Source organism: Myotis myotis, unplaced genomic scaffold (assembly GCF_014108235.1).
Source record: "Myotis myotis isolate mMyoMyo1 unplaced genomic scaffold, mMyoMyo1.p scaffold_m19_p_12, whole genome shotgun sequence".
Taxonomy (NCBI): Eukaryota; Metazoa; Chordata; class Mammalia; order Chiroptera; family Vespertilionidae; genus Myotis; species Myotis myotis.
This window is the reverse complement of record NW_023416316.1, coordinates 40506907-40525245: the sequence shown is the minus strand read 5'-3', so window position 1 is coordinate 40525245 and position 18339 is coordinate 40506907. Positions and strand designations below refer to the sequence as shown.

General features: G+C 41.7%; 1 protein-coding gene across 12 annotated transcripts in view; it reads right to left on the bottom strand.

Moving 5' to 3' along the window:
• Positions 1-6231: 6231 nt before the first annotated feature.
• Positions 6232-18339, bottom strand: part of CEMIP2 (cell migration inducing hyaluronidase 2) — a 73033-nt gene continuing 60925 nt past the window's right edge. For 11 of the 12 annotated variants that reach the window (XM_036330854.1, XM_036330850.1, XM_036330851.1 and 8 more), the window contains 5 exons: positions 16545-16764; positions 14909-15007; positions 11743-11897; positions 8638-8741; positions 6232-8305 (listed from right to left, as the gene is read on the bottom strand). In XM_036330854.1, the coding sequence (XP_036186747.1) occupies positions 8109-8305; positions 8638-8741; positions 11743-11897; positions 14909-15007; positions 16545-16764 (775 nt within the window). In that variant the 3' untranslated portion in view covers positions 6232-8108. Of the gene's footprint in view, positions 8306-8637; positions 8742-11742; positions 11898-14908; positions 15008-16544; positions 16765-18339 lie in introns of those variants that run through there. The other variant, XR_004971278.1, reaches the window with a different exon arrangement.

The following is an 18339-nucleotide window of genomic DNA, read 5'->3' as shown; positions in this document are numbered from 1 at the left end:
TATGAATCGTAATGTAGATATCTGATATGCAGGATGTATTTTCATTGTTACAAATTGAACATAATTAAAGCATAGTAATTAATCACAAAAACAATATGTAATTATATGTGTTTTCTGATGGTCTTAGGCACCCCTGTGAAAGGGTCGTTCAGCCCCCAAATGGGTCGCGATCCACAGGTTGGGAACCGCTGTTATAGACACTGTGGGCAGATATTAAAATAGCATTGTTGCCTAAGAGGGAATTTGTTTCAGACACAAGGACCAACCTGATTTTGAATGAGTTTAGCAACAACTAAGGATCCTGAAGGCAGTGATGGGGAGTGAAAGGTACAGAGAGGTCTGAGAATGTGGTCTTCCCCAGTGAAATAAGGCTGTAGCAGTGGACCCTGGGCAGTAAAGAGGGATGGAGGCGTGAGTAGGAAGAAATGGGGTGCAGAAACCTGGGTAGGCTTGCTGCCCAAGACGCTCCTTTTCCAAGTGCTCAGCTTCAGCTTGTCATATAAATCAGCTCGGAACCATTGCAGCATGTTAACATTTCCCTATTTGGTAGGAAAGAGTGAAAATGTACTAAGAGAGAGATCATTACTAATGAGATGTTTTCATTCTGTGTTGGTTTACGGTAAAAGCGATTGGAAGACACAAACCATTAGCTGAACTGAGGTTTCTCCTCATGAGAAAGAAGAGCAGGAAACCGCACACACCAGCGGCAGAAGAGGGTGCAGCAACATTTCCATTCTAGAGTGGTCTTTCCACATTTCACAGCTCCAGTCCATACACAGCTGGTCTACTGAGGGCATAAAAGCAAACTTCATGGGGATGCACAAACCAGTTCACTAAAACTAGGGCTGCCTGGCCTGAGGGCCTGCTGTCTAGATCAGTGATGGTGAACCTTTTGAGCTCGGCATGTCAGCATTTTGAAAAACCCTAACTTAACTCTGGTGCCGTGTCACATATAGAAATTTTTTGATATTTGCAACCATAGTAAAACAAAGACTTATATTTTTGATATTTATTTTATATACAGTGGGGCCTTGACTTATGAGTGTCCCAACTAACAAGTTTTTCGAGATACGAGCCGTCTCTCGGCCGATTTTTTGCTTTGAGTTGCGAGCTAAAATTCGGGTTACGAGCCAGCTTCAGATACCCCACAGCTAGTTGGCGCAGCGAATGTCACAGTGAACGCCACAACATCAGCCCAGCATCACGTGTCTCACTCATTCACTTTAATGATTTGACATACGAGTAATTTGAGTTACGAGCTCTGTCACAGAACGAATTAAACTCGTAAGTCAAGGCCCCACTGTATTTAAATGCCATTTAACAAAGAAAAATCAACCAAAAAGATGAGTGTCATAGGTTTGCCATCACTGGTCTAGATACACACTGAGTAAGGGAAGTGCATAAAAGTAGGGCAAGGGCTTTCATAGGGTGTTCTCAGCGGTTCCTAAATCTGGCATTATCTCAGAAGTTTGTTTTGAAAAATGCATATTTCCTAATCCTTAGCCCTTGAAAAACTACTAAATTAGAATTCATAGATGTCTGGAAATCTGATACATTTTTTTTAGACAAACCACCTGTGTATTGTTGATGACAAGCTGTGTCTGTGAACCATGGCTATCCTATATAATAAAAGGCTAATATGCAAATCGATTGAACGGCGAAACAACCAGTTGCTATGATGCGCACTGACCCCAGGGGCAGGTGCTCAACACAGGAGCTGTCCCCTGGTGGTCAGTGCGCTCCCACAGGGAAAGTGCTGCTCAGCCAGAAGCCAGGCTCACGGCTGGCGAGCCCAGCGGTGGTGGTGGCAGCCTCTCCCACCTCCGCAGCAGCACTAAGGATGTCTGACAGCCGGGGAGTGGGCCTAAGCCATCAGTCAGACATCCCCCAAGGGCTCCCAGACTGTGAGAGGGTGCAGGCTGGGCTGAGGGACCAACCCCCCCCCCCCAGTGCACAAATTTTATGCACTGGGCCTCTAGTTCTCATATAATCCCCTTTGTAACTTTATAAAGTATTAGCAGCTCCATTTTATTGATGAGAAAGCTGAGGATCAGCAGGAGGAAACCGCTCAAAGCAACACCACTGGTAAAGAGCCTTAGCTGGCATCAAACCAAGTTTGGTGACCAAAGCATCCACCATACATAACCCAGAGCAACAGACTGTAACAGGCACTTACCACACCATCTCAAGTCCAGTAACTACTCACATGCACATTTTGGAAATAGGCAACAAGTTTTGGTGTGGTCTCTCCTCTGTCAGACTCCTGTCTACATGGGGAGCTCATGATGCTCCTGGCCTCCTGAGATTTGTAAATCCTAGTCTCCCCCATCAGAAACCTATCTGACCTCAGCCTTCCTCCTTCAAGAACTGGGTATTGTCTGGCCGGCGTGGCTCAGTGGTTGAGTGTTGACCCATGAACCAAGAGGTCACGGATTCCCAGTCAAGGCGCATGCTGGGGTTGTGGGCTCAATCCCCCCTAAGGGGTGTGCAGGAGGCAGCCGGTCAATGATTCTCTCTCATCTTTGATGTTTCTATCTCTCCCTCTTCCTTCCTCTATGAAATCAATAAAAGGATATTCAAAAAAATGGGTGTTTATGACCCATATAAGCTGGTGGGAGAAAGTAAACTTGTTATGCCTTCCCAGATAGTGTCCCACCCTCTTTCTTGGCAAAGACCAATTTTATTATCCCCCAAGACCAGTGGTTGGCAAACCGCGGCTCACGAGCCACATGCGGCTCTTTGGCCCCTTGAGTGTAGCTCTTCCACAAAATACCACATGCAGGCGTGCACGTACAGTGCGATTGAAACTTCATGGCCCATGTGCAGAAGTTGGTTTTCAGAAAGGAGATAGAAGAAACAAGTATACAAGACGTGTGTGGATGGGAGAGTTGGAAGAGGTCGACCTCGGTGAACGTACCTCAATCAGATGGAGGACGTTTTTAGCAAAGGCCAGCTTAGGAATACCCTAATTAAGTTAATAACAATGTACCTACCTATATAGGTTAAGTTTAAAAAATGTGGCTCTCAAAAGAAATTTCAATCGTTGTACTGTTGATATTTGGCTCTGTTGACTAATGAGTTTGCCGACCACTGCCCAAGACCAACCAACAACCTCCCACCACTGCCATGAAATTCATGTACTCAAAGACTTTTGCTTCTAAAGCAAACTGCTTGCATGAAATAAATCATCCTACCTTAAAAAAAGATCTGTAATTACCAATCAGTGCTTTGATATATGGAAAATAATTAAAGTGGACACAAGTCCGTTCAAACGCAAAGAAACTTGTTTTTGTTAGTCTGCACAGCCCGATTGGGGCTATATGTACATTCCCCTTTAAACTCCTTAAAATATTAAAACGAACTTGCAGAAAACAAAGGATGGCTGGGATTTTATTGTAGGGATAACTGTAACTAATGGAATCATTCTAACAGTGACAATTTCACACTCAATGGAGAGAGGACTTTACTACGGGCTCCAAGCCTTTGCCCCATCAACAGCCACATACTGTGCTGTGCACCAGACCTGCCCTGCATTAGTCACAAAGAGTTCTGGGGAAGATGGTGTAGAATGGAGCCATCGGGGTTAAAAACCCAACATTCAGATTTACTCAGGTGCACTCTCTATTTACAGAAAAGAGGGAAAGAAATAACGGAGGCTCCCCTCTATGGGGTTCTCAAAATTTGGTGTTCCTGAGACCCACGTAAGGAGCTCGTTATAAAATCATATTGCCAGCGTCAGCTCCCAGAGATGCCAATTCTCCAGGATTTGGGATTCTGCATTTTCAATAAACACCTCAGGAGATTCTGATGCAAGTTTTTTTCCTAAACTTTCTATTTAAAAAACTCTCAAACCTTAGGAAAGTCCCAAGAGCAGTACAATGAACACCAGTATATCCTTCAGGGAGATCAAGGGTCAGCCAACTTTTTCAGTAACGGAACACATAGGAAATATTTTTGGCCTTGCAGGCCATACTTATAGTCTCTGTGGCAACGGCTCAAATCTGCCATTAAATATGTAAGTCGGTCAACATGTGAGCAAATGAGGGTGGCTCCCTTCCAATGCGACTTCATTCATGGACATAATTTTCACATCATAAATTACTCCTCTTTTGACTTTTTCCAACATGTTGTAGTTAAAGATGTAAAAACTGTTCTTAGTTCAGAATTGGTACAAAACCAGTCAGGGGGACAGGTCTGGCCCACATGCGTAAGTTTGGCAAACCCTGAGAGTCAAGTGTTGTCATCAGGTCTGAACCTTCCTGAGGATGAACCTTAAATTTGTTAGTGTTTTTCATAGCCAGAGTAGTCACACTGTCCATCTGAGGAATAAAAAAAAAAAAAAAGCAAATCTATGAAGTTGTTTTCTGACCTCTTTGTTGTATTTTCAGATATAACATTGTTATTGATTGCTTTGGCTGATGTTTTTGGATGCCCTGTGGGGCATCGTTCCTCATTTATAAATCTCCACAGTTTGGTCATTCTCTAATTTTATCACATTAAAAAAGTGTGGGTGCCCTTCCGCACAACCCCAGGGCCTAATTAGCATCCTTTTTTCAGCTTCTCTCTCCTACTGAAGATAAATTAGGGTAAAAAACCTCTACCTTCCCATGGACTCCAGAGATCCAGCAAGATGTGAGCATCGTGTTATTTGTGAACAAGGGACTTGGGGTGCCTGTCCTTGATTTTTTCTTCTCCCTGACCTTACGTTGAAAATTTGTTCCAGCCCAGCGTGTTGGCTCACATTTCTAGCAGCCTGGGCTATTACCAAGTAAGACTAACAGTAATGATGCAAATCTGTTACCCAATTATCCCCACTCAGTCTTCACCTCTAGGGGAATTTTTCCTTATTAAACATGGCTCCGTAAGTATCTGAAACCCAAACAAGGATTCTGGAGGATAAACTCCCAACTCTGCATCTTGAAAACTACAAACATTGTCTCAATGGAATCTAAGTACTTAACTACTTAGGATCAACCAGGGGGGAGAAAGAACACTTGCATTAACTAAGAGCATTCCTGCTTACTGAACAGCCTTTCAACTGGACTTATCCAAACATTACCTCATCTCTTAAGGAATAAACACCTAGTTATCTGAAACATTCAAGCCTCTATCCATCACCTCCTTGCCCACCCCTCCTCAAACAATCTAATCCATTTAATGGCTGGAGGATGTGTTCTCTCCTGATGGGGCCGGAGAACAGAAGAGTCAGAAATAACCCCTCCCCTCCCCTCCCTGTCTAAACATCAGCTTAGTGGTTGCTTTGGAGTCATCTTCTATGAGACTGTGTCTGCCTTTCATCTTCTCACAAGCACTCTTCCAGCCTCTGCCAGTAACAAGCAGCGCGCTGGTTCCGGTGGTGGGGCAGGAACCTCACAGCAAAGATGTAAAACCTGAGTCACTGACTTATGAGGAGGCCCTGTGTTTCCCATCAGCAGGCTGATGGGTGCATGGCCACATTTCTGGAGCTCAACCAATTGCCTCACCTGATGGAAAATGCTTATGAATTTATAAATTACCTTTGAATATACTTTCTCAGTAGAAATAAAACAGATTGCTTAGCTCCCAATGGCCTAAATGTGTATATAACTTTAGATGACCAATTTAACCATTTGAGATAATTAAGGACTAAAAACTGCATTGAAAAGTTCTATTAAAAGAAGGTCAAGGGGGTGGGGGGGAAGGAGACAAATGTACTACTCGTTGTAAGCAATAATTAAAAGTTAAAAAAAAAGAAGAGAACAGTAAAATGCTTTGTTTAGGACGATGAGTTCTGTAACATAGGAATTGCAAATAAAAATAATAGATAAATGGAATTTTGTTTTGTCACAAAAAAATTGCAGACTGGAGTTAAACAGTGGGCCTATTATATTAGTGCAGTGGCTCCTAAACCTGGCTGCATGCTAGAATCACCCCGGGAGCTTTAAAAATATTCCAATGTCCAGGCTGCACCCCACACCGATCAAATCTAAATGTAGGGGTTGGGGAGGGGGTGAGACCCTGGGCTCCATATTTTTCAAAGCCCCCAAGTGATTCTAATGTGCAGCCAAGGTTGAGGACCTCTGCATTGGAGAATAACCCCTACCCTTCTGAAGCTTAGCCTTGCAATATCTACTTAGTGGACAGTTTCCCCTTTCTCATTTCTGCCAGTAACTTCTTTACAGCTGAAATATGGAATTTAAAAATGATAGATTGGTTGACTGGTTGCTAGATACACCACACACACAAAAGAAATACATGCACACATATTTTTATTTATTTAACTTAGGGCTGATAATTAGCATATAAATCAGAAAAAAACTGAGTGCCTTAGAACTATATTACATATTCTCTCCAAATCTTTAAAGAGCCAAACTCTAAAAAACACACACACAAAAATATTTACGTCATAAAACACACAGACACACACACACACACACACACACACACACACACACACACACTCAAACTAATCCCCTTCAGGAACCATGATCCAATAATACACTTAATAGGTAAGATCTCATTCATCACTGTACAAAACAAACAAAACAAACAAATCCCCCCCTACACTTTGATTAAGACGTGTGCCCTCAGGAAGAGCACTTACAGTTAGAAAGGTTTATCGGTAGCACTTTGAGGTAGCATGTGTCATAAAGTAACAGAAGTCACAGAGCTGCTCTGCAGTCTCTCCTGGACACAAGGGATGGGCCATCAGCCGAGGCTCTTGGAAGAGGAACGTGAGTTTGTCTGTACTCATGGCCAAAGTCAGCCTGCACACACTTCCTACTATCTCGCTGTGGCCATTCCTCCACTACGCATCATGCATTGTGGGATTAGGAGAAGGTAAAGGCATTCTGATGCTTCTTTACTCTTGGTGTGGTGGTGTCCCGGGCCAGGAGCCCATCTCCTTTTGCCTCATGCAATCCTCATGGGCAGGAGATGCATGCAGCCAGGGGAAGGCAAAGAGGGCGCCGTGGCACCTTCTTAAAATCGGCTCTAACAATTTAATTAAGATGACTGACGATGACGACGTTCATTTCAGAATGTCCCCTCTGTGATCTGACCCTTAAAAGGCTCTCCCCTTTTTCTGCCCCCTGAGTACAATATTTTGGGGTATCATTAAGCTTTCTGCCGTTTTCTTGGCAGGATGGTGAGCAGAAAAGCTTTAAAAAAAATCTACACACAAAAACAACAAAAAAAAACCTGGGTGCAGGAGCAACTCTAAGAACAGACTTCCTTTGTGCAAGTTGAAATGACTTGAGTTTACAGTTCAGGAAAACAGCCTGCTTCTTCTTTTTCAAAAAAAAAAAAGAGTAAGTAAATATTCAGCTCAGGTCTGCATTTTAAACACAAATATACAGTCCAAACAGTTAAAGGATTAAAGCTAAAAAATGGTCCCAACAGACCTTGGTGTAGGTCAAAGTTTTGCCCAATGGTCACAGATTAAAGGGATGTCTAATCCCTAAAAGCCCTTTGTCCCAATGCACTACTTCCTGTTGGAAAGGAGAACCCTTAGAAGGAATTGATATACAAATGAATAAAAATAGCACATGTCCAGGCAAAAAATGGGCATGAGCTGGGCCTGAGTTGCCACTTAAAATTCTATCGTTCAGGATCATACAAAATCCTCAAAGGCTGCCCAGAACCAGGGCCCAAGGCATCACTAAACATGCCAGCCACCCAAGTCAGCTGCTGACCCAAAGTCAATGACACACTGAGCATTAGACTTCAAGTATCCAAGGTGCTACAAGAGCCGGTCCTCTCAGGGACTCAGGCTGATTCTCAGAAGCCCTCACCGCACCCCACCCCACCCCACCCCACGACATCCCATAGTACGGAAGGAGAAGCACTGCTTGTGGTCACTACAAAACACAGGGGTGGAAGGTGAGGAGTAAGAGAACTGCTCTCTAAATATACCAGCCTAACAGATACAAATAAATTCTTAACATTTTGTACAACTACAAGGTGCATGAGCTGGTATTCAAGCAATCACTTTAAACTCTTTCTTTTCTCCCCTCTCTGTATCAAACAGGAAAATGGTTCCGTTGGGTTAACAGTGTCATTTTAAAATGCCATAAATTAAATAAGTTAGTTCACATTTTTTCCCCCAGCACTTAAGTTACAGTTAGTCTCTAATGTGCTTTTGAAGTTTGCTTTAACAGCTCCAGGTCTCTCCTGCGGACAGCGCCGATTCTGGGACAACCATATTCCTCCAGCTGCAAAGGTATGAATTGTTCCAGCAGCCCAAGGCCCTGTCCAGCAGGACTGGTAAATAGCTTAGTCCATGATGGTTTAGAGTTTCCGCTGAATCCCAAAAATATGGTGCTCCCTAAAAAACAAAACAAAACAGAAAAGTTCAATTTGTACAACTCCTAGTTCCAGGCAAGATAATGTCGGAGGTGAGCAAAACAAAGGCGGCTAGAAAACAAAACAACTACACCTCCTTACACAGCAAATGAACTCTTACCACCCACCTCGTGTCCCAAATAACAAACCACATCCCAACACACTTCCTCCAACACAGTCTCCTCATTTAGAAAGCATCTTCGTGATACATGAGCAAAATAAGCTCCTGAAAACAGTCTGGTAGCTGCTTTTCACCATAAAAATGTGACTGTTGCTGGCCTCCTAGGAACTTTGTAGAAGAATACAAACACAAACCTTTGTTAGAAAGATGAGCTGGTTTGGCTAATCCCAGAGGTATTAATGAATCTGAAATGTTCAACTGCTTTATTTCTCCTCTTGTGCTCAACAGAACAACAGACCTGTATGTAAAAGTTAGGAAAATCAGAACAAATCTCAATAATTTCACATGTATTTGCTGGGTTCCGTTATGAAGTATATACAGTAGAGCAGTGATTCCCAACCTTTTCACCTCATGGCACACATAAACTAATGACTGAAATTCTGTGAAACACCAAAAAATATATCTTTTGCTGATCTGACCCAAAAAAAAAAGGTATAATTTTGATCATTCACACAGGACGGCTATTGTTCTGTTGGCTGTTGTCGTTTTTGCATTGGACAGGTCATGTCCCTGACTCAACAGTCAGGTGAAACACGCTTTAAAAATTCTTTCGGCACCCCGGTTGAAAATCGGTGCAGTAGAGAATAGAAATACTAGAGAAAAGCAGAACTCAAAACAAAACCAAACAGAAAGAACCCAGGTGTTTTTTTCATTCCTGCTATTACAAATTCCCTGCCTCACCTAGCACCTATGTTGCTATTACAAGAGGTCTCTAAATGTAGGGAAAACAAGTTATTTTAGGTCAGCTGACCTAGTGGATGCTTGGGACACAGACCTTTTATGGAATAAACTATTGTAACAGGGGAAGTTAGTTTTGTTTGTTTCAGATGCTCTTTTTATCTATTTATTAAGTAAATAAATGAACACCAATTCTAAAAAGAAACAAAATAACATCTGTTCCCCATGGTTTGGTTTAAACTTTTGTCTCTATTATGCAGTATATCAACACAAATATTCAAATGTGTTTGTGGATTCTCTCTTCTCCTGACCTCTCCTCTGCCAACACCACACCAGCTTAATCACTATGACTTCATGGTTTATTTTAATATCAAATAAGCCCCTTGTATTAACATAATTTGTTTAAAATTTGTATTTTATTACTCTCCCACATTGATTCTTCCAGATGAACCGCACTGTCATATGTGAAATTCAATGGAAAAGTGACCAGCTGGGACACTAATGGAAATATGTTAAATCTCTAATTTAGTTAGAATGAATCCATACAGTATTAACTTTTCCATCTAGAAAAAGGGAATGTTCCTCTTCCTATTCAACTCTTCTGTATCATTTAGTAAAGCATTTATTTTCTTAATGTGGGTCTTGACATTTCTTATTAAGATTCTTAAGTTTTACATTGGTGTGGGGTTTTGTGAAAGCCTTTCTAACAGCAGTAGTGACTAAACCCAGAATCAGACCAGGGCTCTGACCATAGCAACCCTGAGGCCTGACCTTCTTCAATGGTCATAGTGACTCAGGCTGGTCCCATGATATCACCTACAGGTCCCCTCACCCACTTGCACCCCATACATACCCAGTGTCTCTAGAAGTCACTGCCAGTTGCACCGTAACTTCCTAACATTTTGTTAAGATACAACATACACACAGAATAGTATTCCTAAGTGTGCAGCACATTCAACTTTTGCAAACTACACATACTTGTGTAACCAGCAGATCAAGAAACAGCACTACAAGTAGCTCAAAAGCCTTCCTAAGAACAACCTAGTGACATTTTAATGAGTTGGCTGTAACTCATAAATCTGTAGGGTGACTTACAGGACCTACTACTTTGTCCTAAGTATTTGTGGTGAGATTTATGTACTAGATTGTTTTAGGTGGAATAAGTGCATGTCTTTTCAACGTTAGGAAAAATCTTTAAATCCATAAAGAAAACCAAGGCCTTGGAAAAGAATTGCCTACAAGTGTCTTAAACCAGATAGAGCTATACAGACACATTGCAAATGACACTCAAATAATCCAGTGACTTATGGGACTTACTGAGATCTGGTTCTGTGATGTGTGAAGAGCATACGTGATTAGATCAACTGAGGATGAGCCTAAGGTTGGATGGGCCTTTAATCCCTGGGAAGCGAATGTTCTCCCCTTTAGTGGCTTCACTAAACGAAGGCTCGTGAGTAAATCAGCGTCTGCAGAGGAGCCAAGGGAGCAGGGAGGAGCCTGAACTCATCTCCCGGCCGCCAGGCAGCGTCTGACAAAAACTCAGAAAGAGAAAGGTTTCTCTCCTGTGCACCTTTCTTCAGAAATTAAACGAAAAGAAACTAGGGCTCTTAAAAGAGAGACCACATACTCATCTACTTAAAAATCAAAGTGCTCTTTTCTAGTCACTTCCAAGTGATGAGTTCATCAGCCACAGTCATAGTACGTTGCTGCCTGAGGTTCCATCAGAGGCACAGAGCAAAACTGTCTATAAAAATTGTTTTAAGCCCTGGCCAGGTGCTCAGTGATTAGAGCACTGGCCCTTGGACACAAGGGTCGAGGGTTTGTTTCCTGGTCAAGGGCACCTACCTTGGTTGCAGGTTCGATCCCTGGCCCCAGTTGGGGTGCGTAGGGGAGGCAACCAATCAATGTGTCCTTCTCACATCAATGCCTCTCTTTTTCTCTCTGTCTCCTCCCTCCCTTCCACCCTGTCTAAAAATCAATAGAAAAAATATCCCCGGGTGAGGATTAAAAAAAAAATGTTTTAAAGTGATAATGACTTTTCTGAATGAGTCGGATGCAATATAGATAAATTTATTACTAAAACATAGAGAGTAATGGTCTGAATATTGAGCTTTTCTCCTTATAAGAAAGGCTTTTCTCCTTCCCACCGTCTGCAAACTCTTCTAACATCCAAGTTCCCATTATATTTTGTTTTTTATTTCAGAGCAGAAGGAAGAAGAAGAGAGAGATAGAAACATCAATGATGAGAGATCTTCCCACTGGGGATTGAGCCTGCCACCCAGGCATGTGCCCTGACCAGGAATCGAGCCGTGACCTCCTGGGTCAACGCTCAACCACTGAGCCACCCAAGGCGGGCTAAGTCCCGCTATGGAGAAGCCGAGGTTTACAATGACAAGCAGCTCAGACCACACAGGCATCCGTCTGAGATGAAAAAGGAATAAAAACCTTTCAAGAGTCCCAAATGCCCACAGTTATAAGGGCAGGTAAACAAACCAAAGCTCAGGGTGAAGCAGGTGTCACCGCGCATGTGGCTGTCCCACTGTGGAGCAAGTCTCACCTACCTTGGAGGGATGCCTGTTTTTAAATACTCTCCCATGAGGCTGACATCAGCAAGAGAGAAAAACTTTTTTTCCATCAACCGGAAGGGGACGCTGCAGGCATCCACGATGAGGAGAAAGACACCCGCACTTCGGAAGGCAAAGTCGGTGCCGTTGACCTGAGGATACAGAAACATCGTCTGCTGTCGTCACCATTTCAATATCTCTGGAAGGACTCCTCTCTCCAGCCCATCCCTCTGTCTTCTAAACCCGCAAATCAAATTACACCAGGATTCAGAAGGTAGGTGCCATTTACTCTTTCTCTGCTGATATTGGAAATGGTGCTGTGTGCTCACTGACTTTGCCTTGACTGGACTTTACAGACTGAATAAGAGGCTCTGAGCACAGCGTGGCAGCCCGCACTCGGCTGAGCAGGGGGACTCTCTCTTCAGGTTCAAGGTCTTCATTCTTTTTTTTTTTTTTAATATATATTTATTGATTTCAGAGAGGAAGGGAGAGGGAGAGAGAGATAAAAACATCAACGATGAGGGAAAATCATTGATCAACTGCCTCCTACATACCCCCTACTGGGGATCAAGCCTGCAACCTGGGCATGTGTCCTGATCGGGCATGGGCCAACACCTTCATTCTTACACACATACTCTCCCATTGGGGTCACAGCTTTCTAACTCAGCAATCAGGTGGCAGCCTCTATACTGCAGCCCAGCTCACTTACTGTCACACTGATTCAGAAAAAAATCTACACTCCGCCCCCCCGCACCCACCACCCCACCCCCGCCCACCGCAATGGAGTTCAGGTTTAGAACATCAGAGGAGCTAGATTGCCTCATCTCCATCGTTTCATCTCCTTTGAAATCAAAGTGGAAATATGGTAATTTTACCAGTTTTTAAGCCACAAGTATATTACTATACTGTATAATTTCCAGTCATCCCCTTTAAATGAATGGTTTGATACCTTTTCCAAAAAAAAAAAAAAAAAAAAAATGAACAAACTCTAAACACATCCAAAGTCATTCATTCCTCAGCCAGAAAGGAATAAAAAGATGTAGACTGAAAAATGATTCAATACTGAATTAAGCACACTGTTTCTGTTTAAAATTTATAAAATTATAAACTATGCTAAAAACTAATAAAGGAGAAATACAGTCACCACTATCCTTTATCCTCGATGGGAGAAATTACATTTAAATTTCATTTCTAATCACTATTGATCTGCCAGAAAGCAAAATGGCCTTTTAGCTGTGTTTAAATTTATCTAATCCAGAGGATGGTTCTGGAAATGCTTGAGGTAAATTAAGTACCACTTTAGATTTGGAAAGACTGGAAGTGATTCTCTTATTTTTAAAAATCTGACATGGACAACAGTGTGGTGATTGTGTGTGTGTGGTGGGAGGGGGAGGGGTGGAGGTAGCAGAGGGCATGGAGGGTATAAATGGTGATGGAAAATTTTAAATTAAATTTTAAAAAATGCAATAAGAGGCATTTATTTATTTCATAAAAATAAAAATCTGAATACTTAAAATTGAAATACATTTTGGGGAAAAATATAAAATGATCTTCAACACACTCAAACTGTCCCTCCCCCAAAACCTAATGCTTAAAGGAAATATAACATTTTCCATAAAAAAACAAATAAAGCAATGCCATGTCCTAGCAAAGGCTCTTCAGGAAACACATGTGGAAAGTACTACTGGTAAATATGACAAAAAATATGACATGTCCTGTGACTTTTCTAGGGTCCCAGGCACCTAATGTGTGCAGCAATAGAGTGAAACAGTGTCTTCAGAGCCTGTGGCATAGCCTGTATGAGGTTTTTTGGGAAAAACAATATATTCTTTAATTATCTGGTGAGTGTATAGCACAGGGAATATAGTCAATAATATATTGTTCAGTGACATGATTACTAGATATATCGTAGTGATCACATCATAAGGTATATAAATGTAGAATCACTATGCTGTATACCTGAAACTAACATAATGTTGTACGTCAACTATACTGTAATTTCAAAATTTTTATCTAGTGATCTAGTATTGCACCCAGCTCTTGCTTCCTTTATACAACTGAGTCCCTCCAGACACCAAGCTGGAACTCGAGCGCTTAAACATCTTACTCAACTGAAACTTTATTGCCTGTTGATTAAAAAATACTCCCCATTTCACCCTCCCCTTCGGTGGGAATATTCTTAACTCCGCGTTGTCAAAAAGTCAAATTTATGTTCTGGAGACGGAGAGTAGTGATGGTTGCACAATATGAATATATTTCATACCACTGAACTGCACACTTAACAAAGATGAAGATGGTGAATTTTATGTTACATGTATATATTAACACAATGAAAACCTGAGAACAAAATAAAGAGTAAGGTTGAATTTTTTCCACATTTATGTGGATTTGTGAATGTGTTGTCCACCACTTTAAAAAAAAAAAAAACAGAGCTCCTAAAAAGACCACGTGAGACCAGGCCCAGGCCCTGGCTGGAAATAGCTGGATGGCTAGATATCTGCTCCCCAAAGAGCTCTTTATATGGTGGCACTCAAGTCAGCCGGAATTTGGACAGGCCACCTGCCAAGAGCTGGTTAGCACTGGCTGGCCTGGCTCTTTGCCCAAATTCTAATGCTGACACTGAGGCTCAGGCCTGTGCTCCTATTACCCCACTTAGGAAAGACGACCGACACTTTGCAACTTCACTTTCCTCATCGGAAAACTGGGAGCCAGGGAACCTCAAACTAAAAGGCCGAGGAAAAATTTTAAAACTCATTGCTCACATTTTAAACAAGCAACTTGAAAGTTCCTTTTACGTTTCAAAAACCAAGGTTAATCACCGTTTTTCTACATTTTGACTGCCTGTGGCAATTATTTTTTAACCCAAGATGCCTTTTCGCTTATAAAAATGAAATCCGGGTCGCCTGTAACACTATTAATGAATGAAGAGTAATGTGAACAGTTTAACATTTACCTAAAAGTTATCGATAAACAAAGTTTTTAAAAATATATTTACCTAGAAACATAAATGTTTAAGAGATATTTATAACTCTATTGTATGGCTTGCCACCAATAATCAAAATGTGGTCACAAACAAGTGACTGTTGCCAAAAATAATTGATGTCACCGGGGTGAAACATAAAAGTGAGGAGCTGAAGTAGTGGACACGCCAGATGGTACTTACAGAGATGACAGACGGGTCTCCGCGCTGAGTCTCCACTTTACTGGGTGACTGGAATTGCACGGGGAGGTAGCTTTTATGAGGATCACTAGTAAACACCACCTAAACAGGGAAAAAGTGCCATATTTTGTCAACTGCATCTGCCTCCAAAAGGATGCCTCAAAACAAACTCAATTATAACAAATTAGTTGTTTAGCTTTAAATGATTTTTATTGATTTTTAGAGAGAGAGAAAGGGAGGAGAGAAATATCGATGTGAGTGACAGTATCAATCAGCTGCCTCCTGTACACCCCGGGAATCGAGCCCACAACCCGGGCACATGCCCTGAGTGGAAATCCAACCAACAACCTTTTGGGGTAGGGATGACACTCAAGCAACTGAGCCCACACCAGCCAGGGCAAACTAGTGTTTTCCTGAACTTTTATACCTTATTTCATAACCGAGAATTCTACCTTTTGATACATGCTTAATATGAGAAGATTTTGTTCCTCATTTTCTGGAACAACAACCGTTTCAAATAATTGTGATCTTGTTAATAAAGTCAATTCTACAAATGACTAAATAAAAGTATTTTGTATGTACATCTTTGTAAACATTTTATGCAAACACAGTCACAAGTCTGTTTAAAGATCCTTTTCAGACCAGTATTCTGAACTGGGACTTAGTCACCCCTGGACTGAGGAGAGTACAGATGAGAAGTTTGAAAACCTTTAGTGGCCTTGTGCATTATCAGGTCTAAGCGCAGTATGTATTTCTGTGGCAATTCTTGCTTTTAAAAACATTCTCTAGCCCAGTGAAATGTGGACACACATCAGAATCCCCTGCTGGGCTTGTTAACGCCCAGACGGCCAGGTCCTGCTCCCAGAATTTCTGGTTGAGCAGGGCTGGAATTGGGCTCAGGAATTCCAATTTCTCACAAGTCCCCTGGTGCTGCTGTTGCTGCTGGTTAGGGGTCCACACTTTGAGAATCATTTCCCTTAACCCATATTCGTTTATATAAAGATTAAGTATTAATGCTACACCTCTTTTGTACTTGGAATTGATCTGACTTCCTTTGGAAGGAACACTGTGCCTGATTTTTGGGTTTCCTTCCATTGCAATGCTTTTTCAAGATCCAAAAGAAGAACAGCTAATTACAAATATTTCAGGAGAAGTATTTCATTTCTAACTAACTAAAGCCAGCTTATCCTTTTAATTACAGGCAAATAAATAGCATCTGCTTCAAAATGAAGTGGGGGGGGGGTGGAGAGAGGAGCTCTCCACCTTCAAAAAAGAAAACAATTTCCAGGAGTTGCATTTTCAGAAGAGAAATTTCACACTGCCAATAAAACAAAGTATTTTCTACATCACTGACATGTAAACCCAGAAACAACAGTGCAGCAGAATCACATCTGAGAAAGAGAAGATGACAGCCAGTAAATCCAGTCACCCAGGGTAAACTGCCGTATCAGAGAAGGAAAGTATCTTTATTATAATTTGGACAAGGTTGCTTCTTATGAGCATCACATTCTATACTGGGCCAAAGTTCAGGAGAAACCATGCAACACTGACAAATTGGCAATGTAGATGTTTCCCCCCAAAATGCGCCTACTGCAAGGAACCTTCCGACCTTGTTTCAGGCCACAGCCCACTCGTTTACCTGGCGGGTCCCGCAGCCTTGACAGGGTTTCGTGAGCATGGCCGGCATCCGCTTGAGGGCTGACGGCTTCCTGTAATACTGGGGATATGCTTTGGCCATGCAGTTACTGGTCTCTTTTGAGTCTGTTGCCGCCTGGATCCTGACTCTTTCGCATCCCTGAGATGAACAGTAACTGTGGCCATCCCTGCGGCCTTGGGCTTTGAGATACAAGAACAGCAACCTGTACAAAACAGAACGCAACCCACTGGGTGTTAGACTGCCTCTCGAAAACTTACACAAACTCCTCAAATGAACTCATGGCCGAAAGGTATATTCCTCTAATAAGGTAAATAGTCCCTAAAAGAAATCTACATTATGAAACTAATAAAGTTGTTTCTCTTTCCTTTCTATCCTCCTAGGCCCCTAAGTCAAATTCAATACTCCTTCAGAAAATATTTTGATAGCCTGATTCCATCGTTGTAGAAGATATGAAAGTTGATTTCTGGTTTGAATTAAGTTCAACAGGTGATTTGGGAGGATGGAATTTGGCTTGGCTCAAGGATCCCTTGGAAAACTTTATACTTGCATTGAGTTTAGAATTTGGTAAATCAGCATGGTTTTTTTTCTTTTTCTTTTTTTTTGGTTTATAAATCATTTTGGTTTATGGCACAAAATTTGAACAAGAACAGCAACTGTGTTTCGTTTGGCTTAAAATCAATTCAAAAAGCAATGGTTTCAAATCAATTCCTGCGACGTTTACTAAGAGCAGATGGGCCTGAGGTCCTTCTGTCTGTACTTTGGCCAAAATCAAATGAAATGAGCAGTCCACCGACTCTGAATTATCCTCCTACTGCCAAGATGAATGGAAAAGTAAGTTCTAGGCAGCAGTCCAACATCTGTCAGCAAACCTAGTCCTTCTAAAGCAAAGGAAGTCAATGTTCTAAAGGTTTGATCAAATGTAATCAATTACTGGAATCAAAAATTCTCATTTTAATATGAGGTCAAGTAGCAATTATGAGGTAAAAATCAGCCATTGTCCCAACATCCAGTAATTTTAGCCTATATATGTAAGGAATGATACAAGCCTGGTTAGCCTGGACCTTTTGACAATTAAAATCATCAAAATAAATGTAATTAAAAAAAATTAAAACCCTAAAGGCCGAGGGATTCTAGGCCCAGATGATGACACATTTCCCACCTTTTTACACATGTAATCATTAATGTGTGATCACCAGAATGTCCTTACAAATTCGGTTGTTCTGTTCATTTTTGTGAAAAGTCAACTGGAAATGTGGAAGTTCTGTCATGTAGAGAGTAAAAGTCCAAGCAGGTTAAGTCTAATTAGAAACTGAAAATCAAAGATAACTATGATAAAAAAATAAAAAATAAAAAAGATTTAAGCTGACCACACTGACTGCTGGAGGGCAAACAAGTTGCATCTCATTCAAAGGCTAACAAGGTACTTGCCTGAACCCCCCACCTTGTTCCCCCAAATCAAACTTGCCACCCTCACCCCAGTTTGAACCTTTGTCTTCCCCCAAACATGCCATGCTACGTTCTTCCATGCCTCCATGCATCCATCCACACTGTCCTTCACCCATCTCTTTGTCCATCTCCTCCTGCTCATTCAGGAGTCTGTCCCAGAGTCACGCTCTTGGGATGTCACTGGTTACCTTAGGCTGAACTTCTGGGTCACCTCAAAGGGCACACTGACTATCCCACCACAGGGCTTTTAGCACTTAAATTCTTCACTCTCCAATGACCTGCTTTACATGTCCATATCTTCAATGGACTGTGCATTCACAGGAGAAATGCA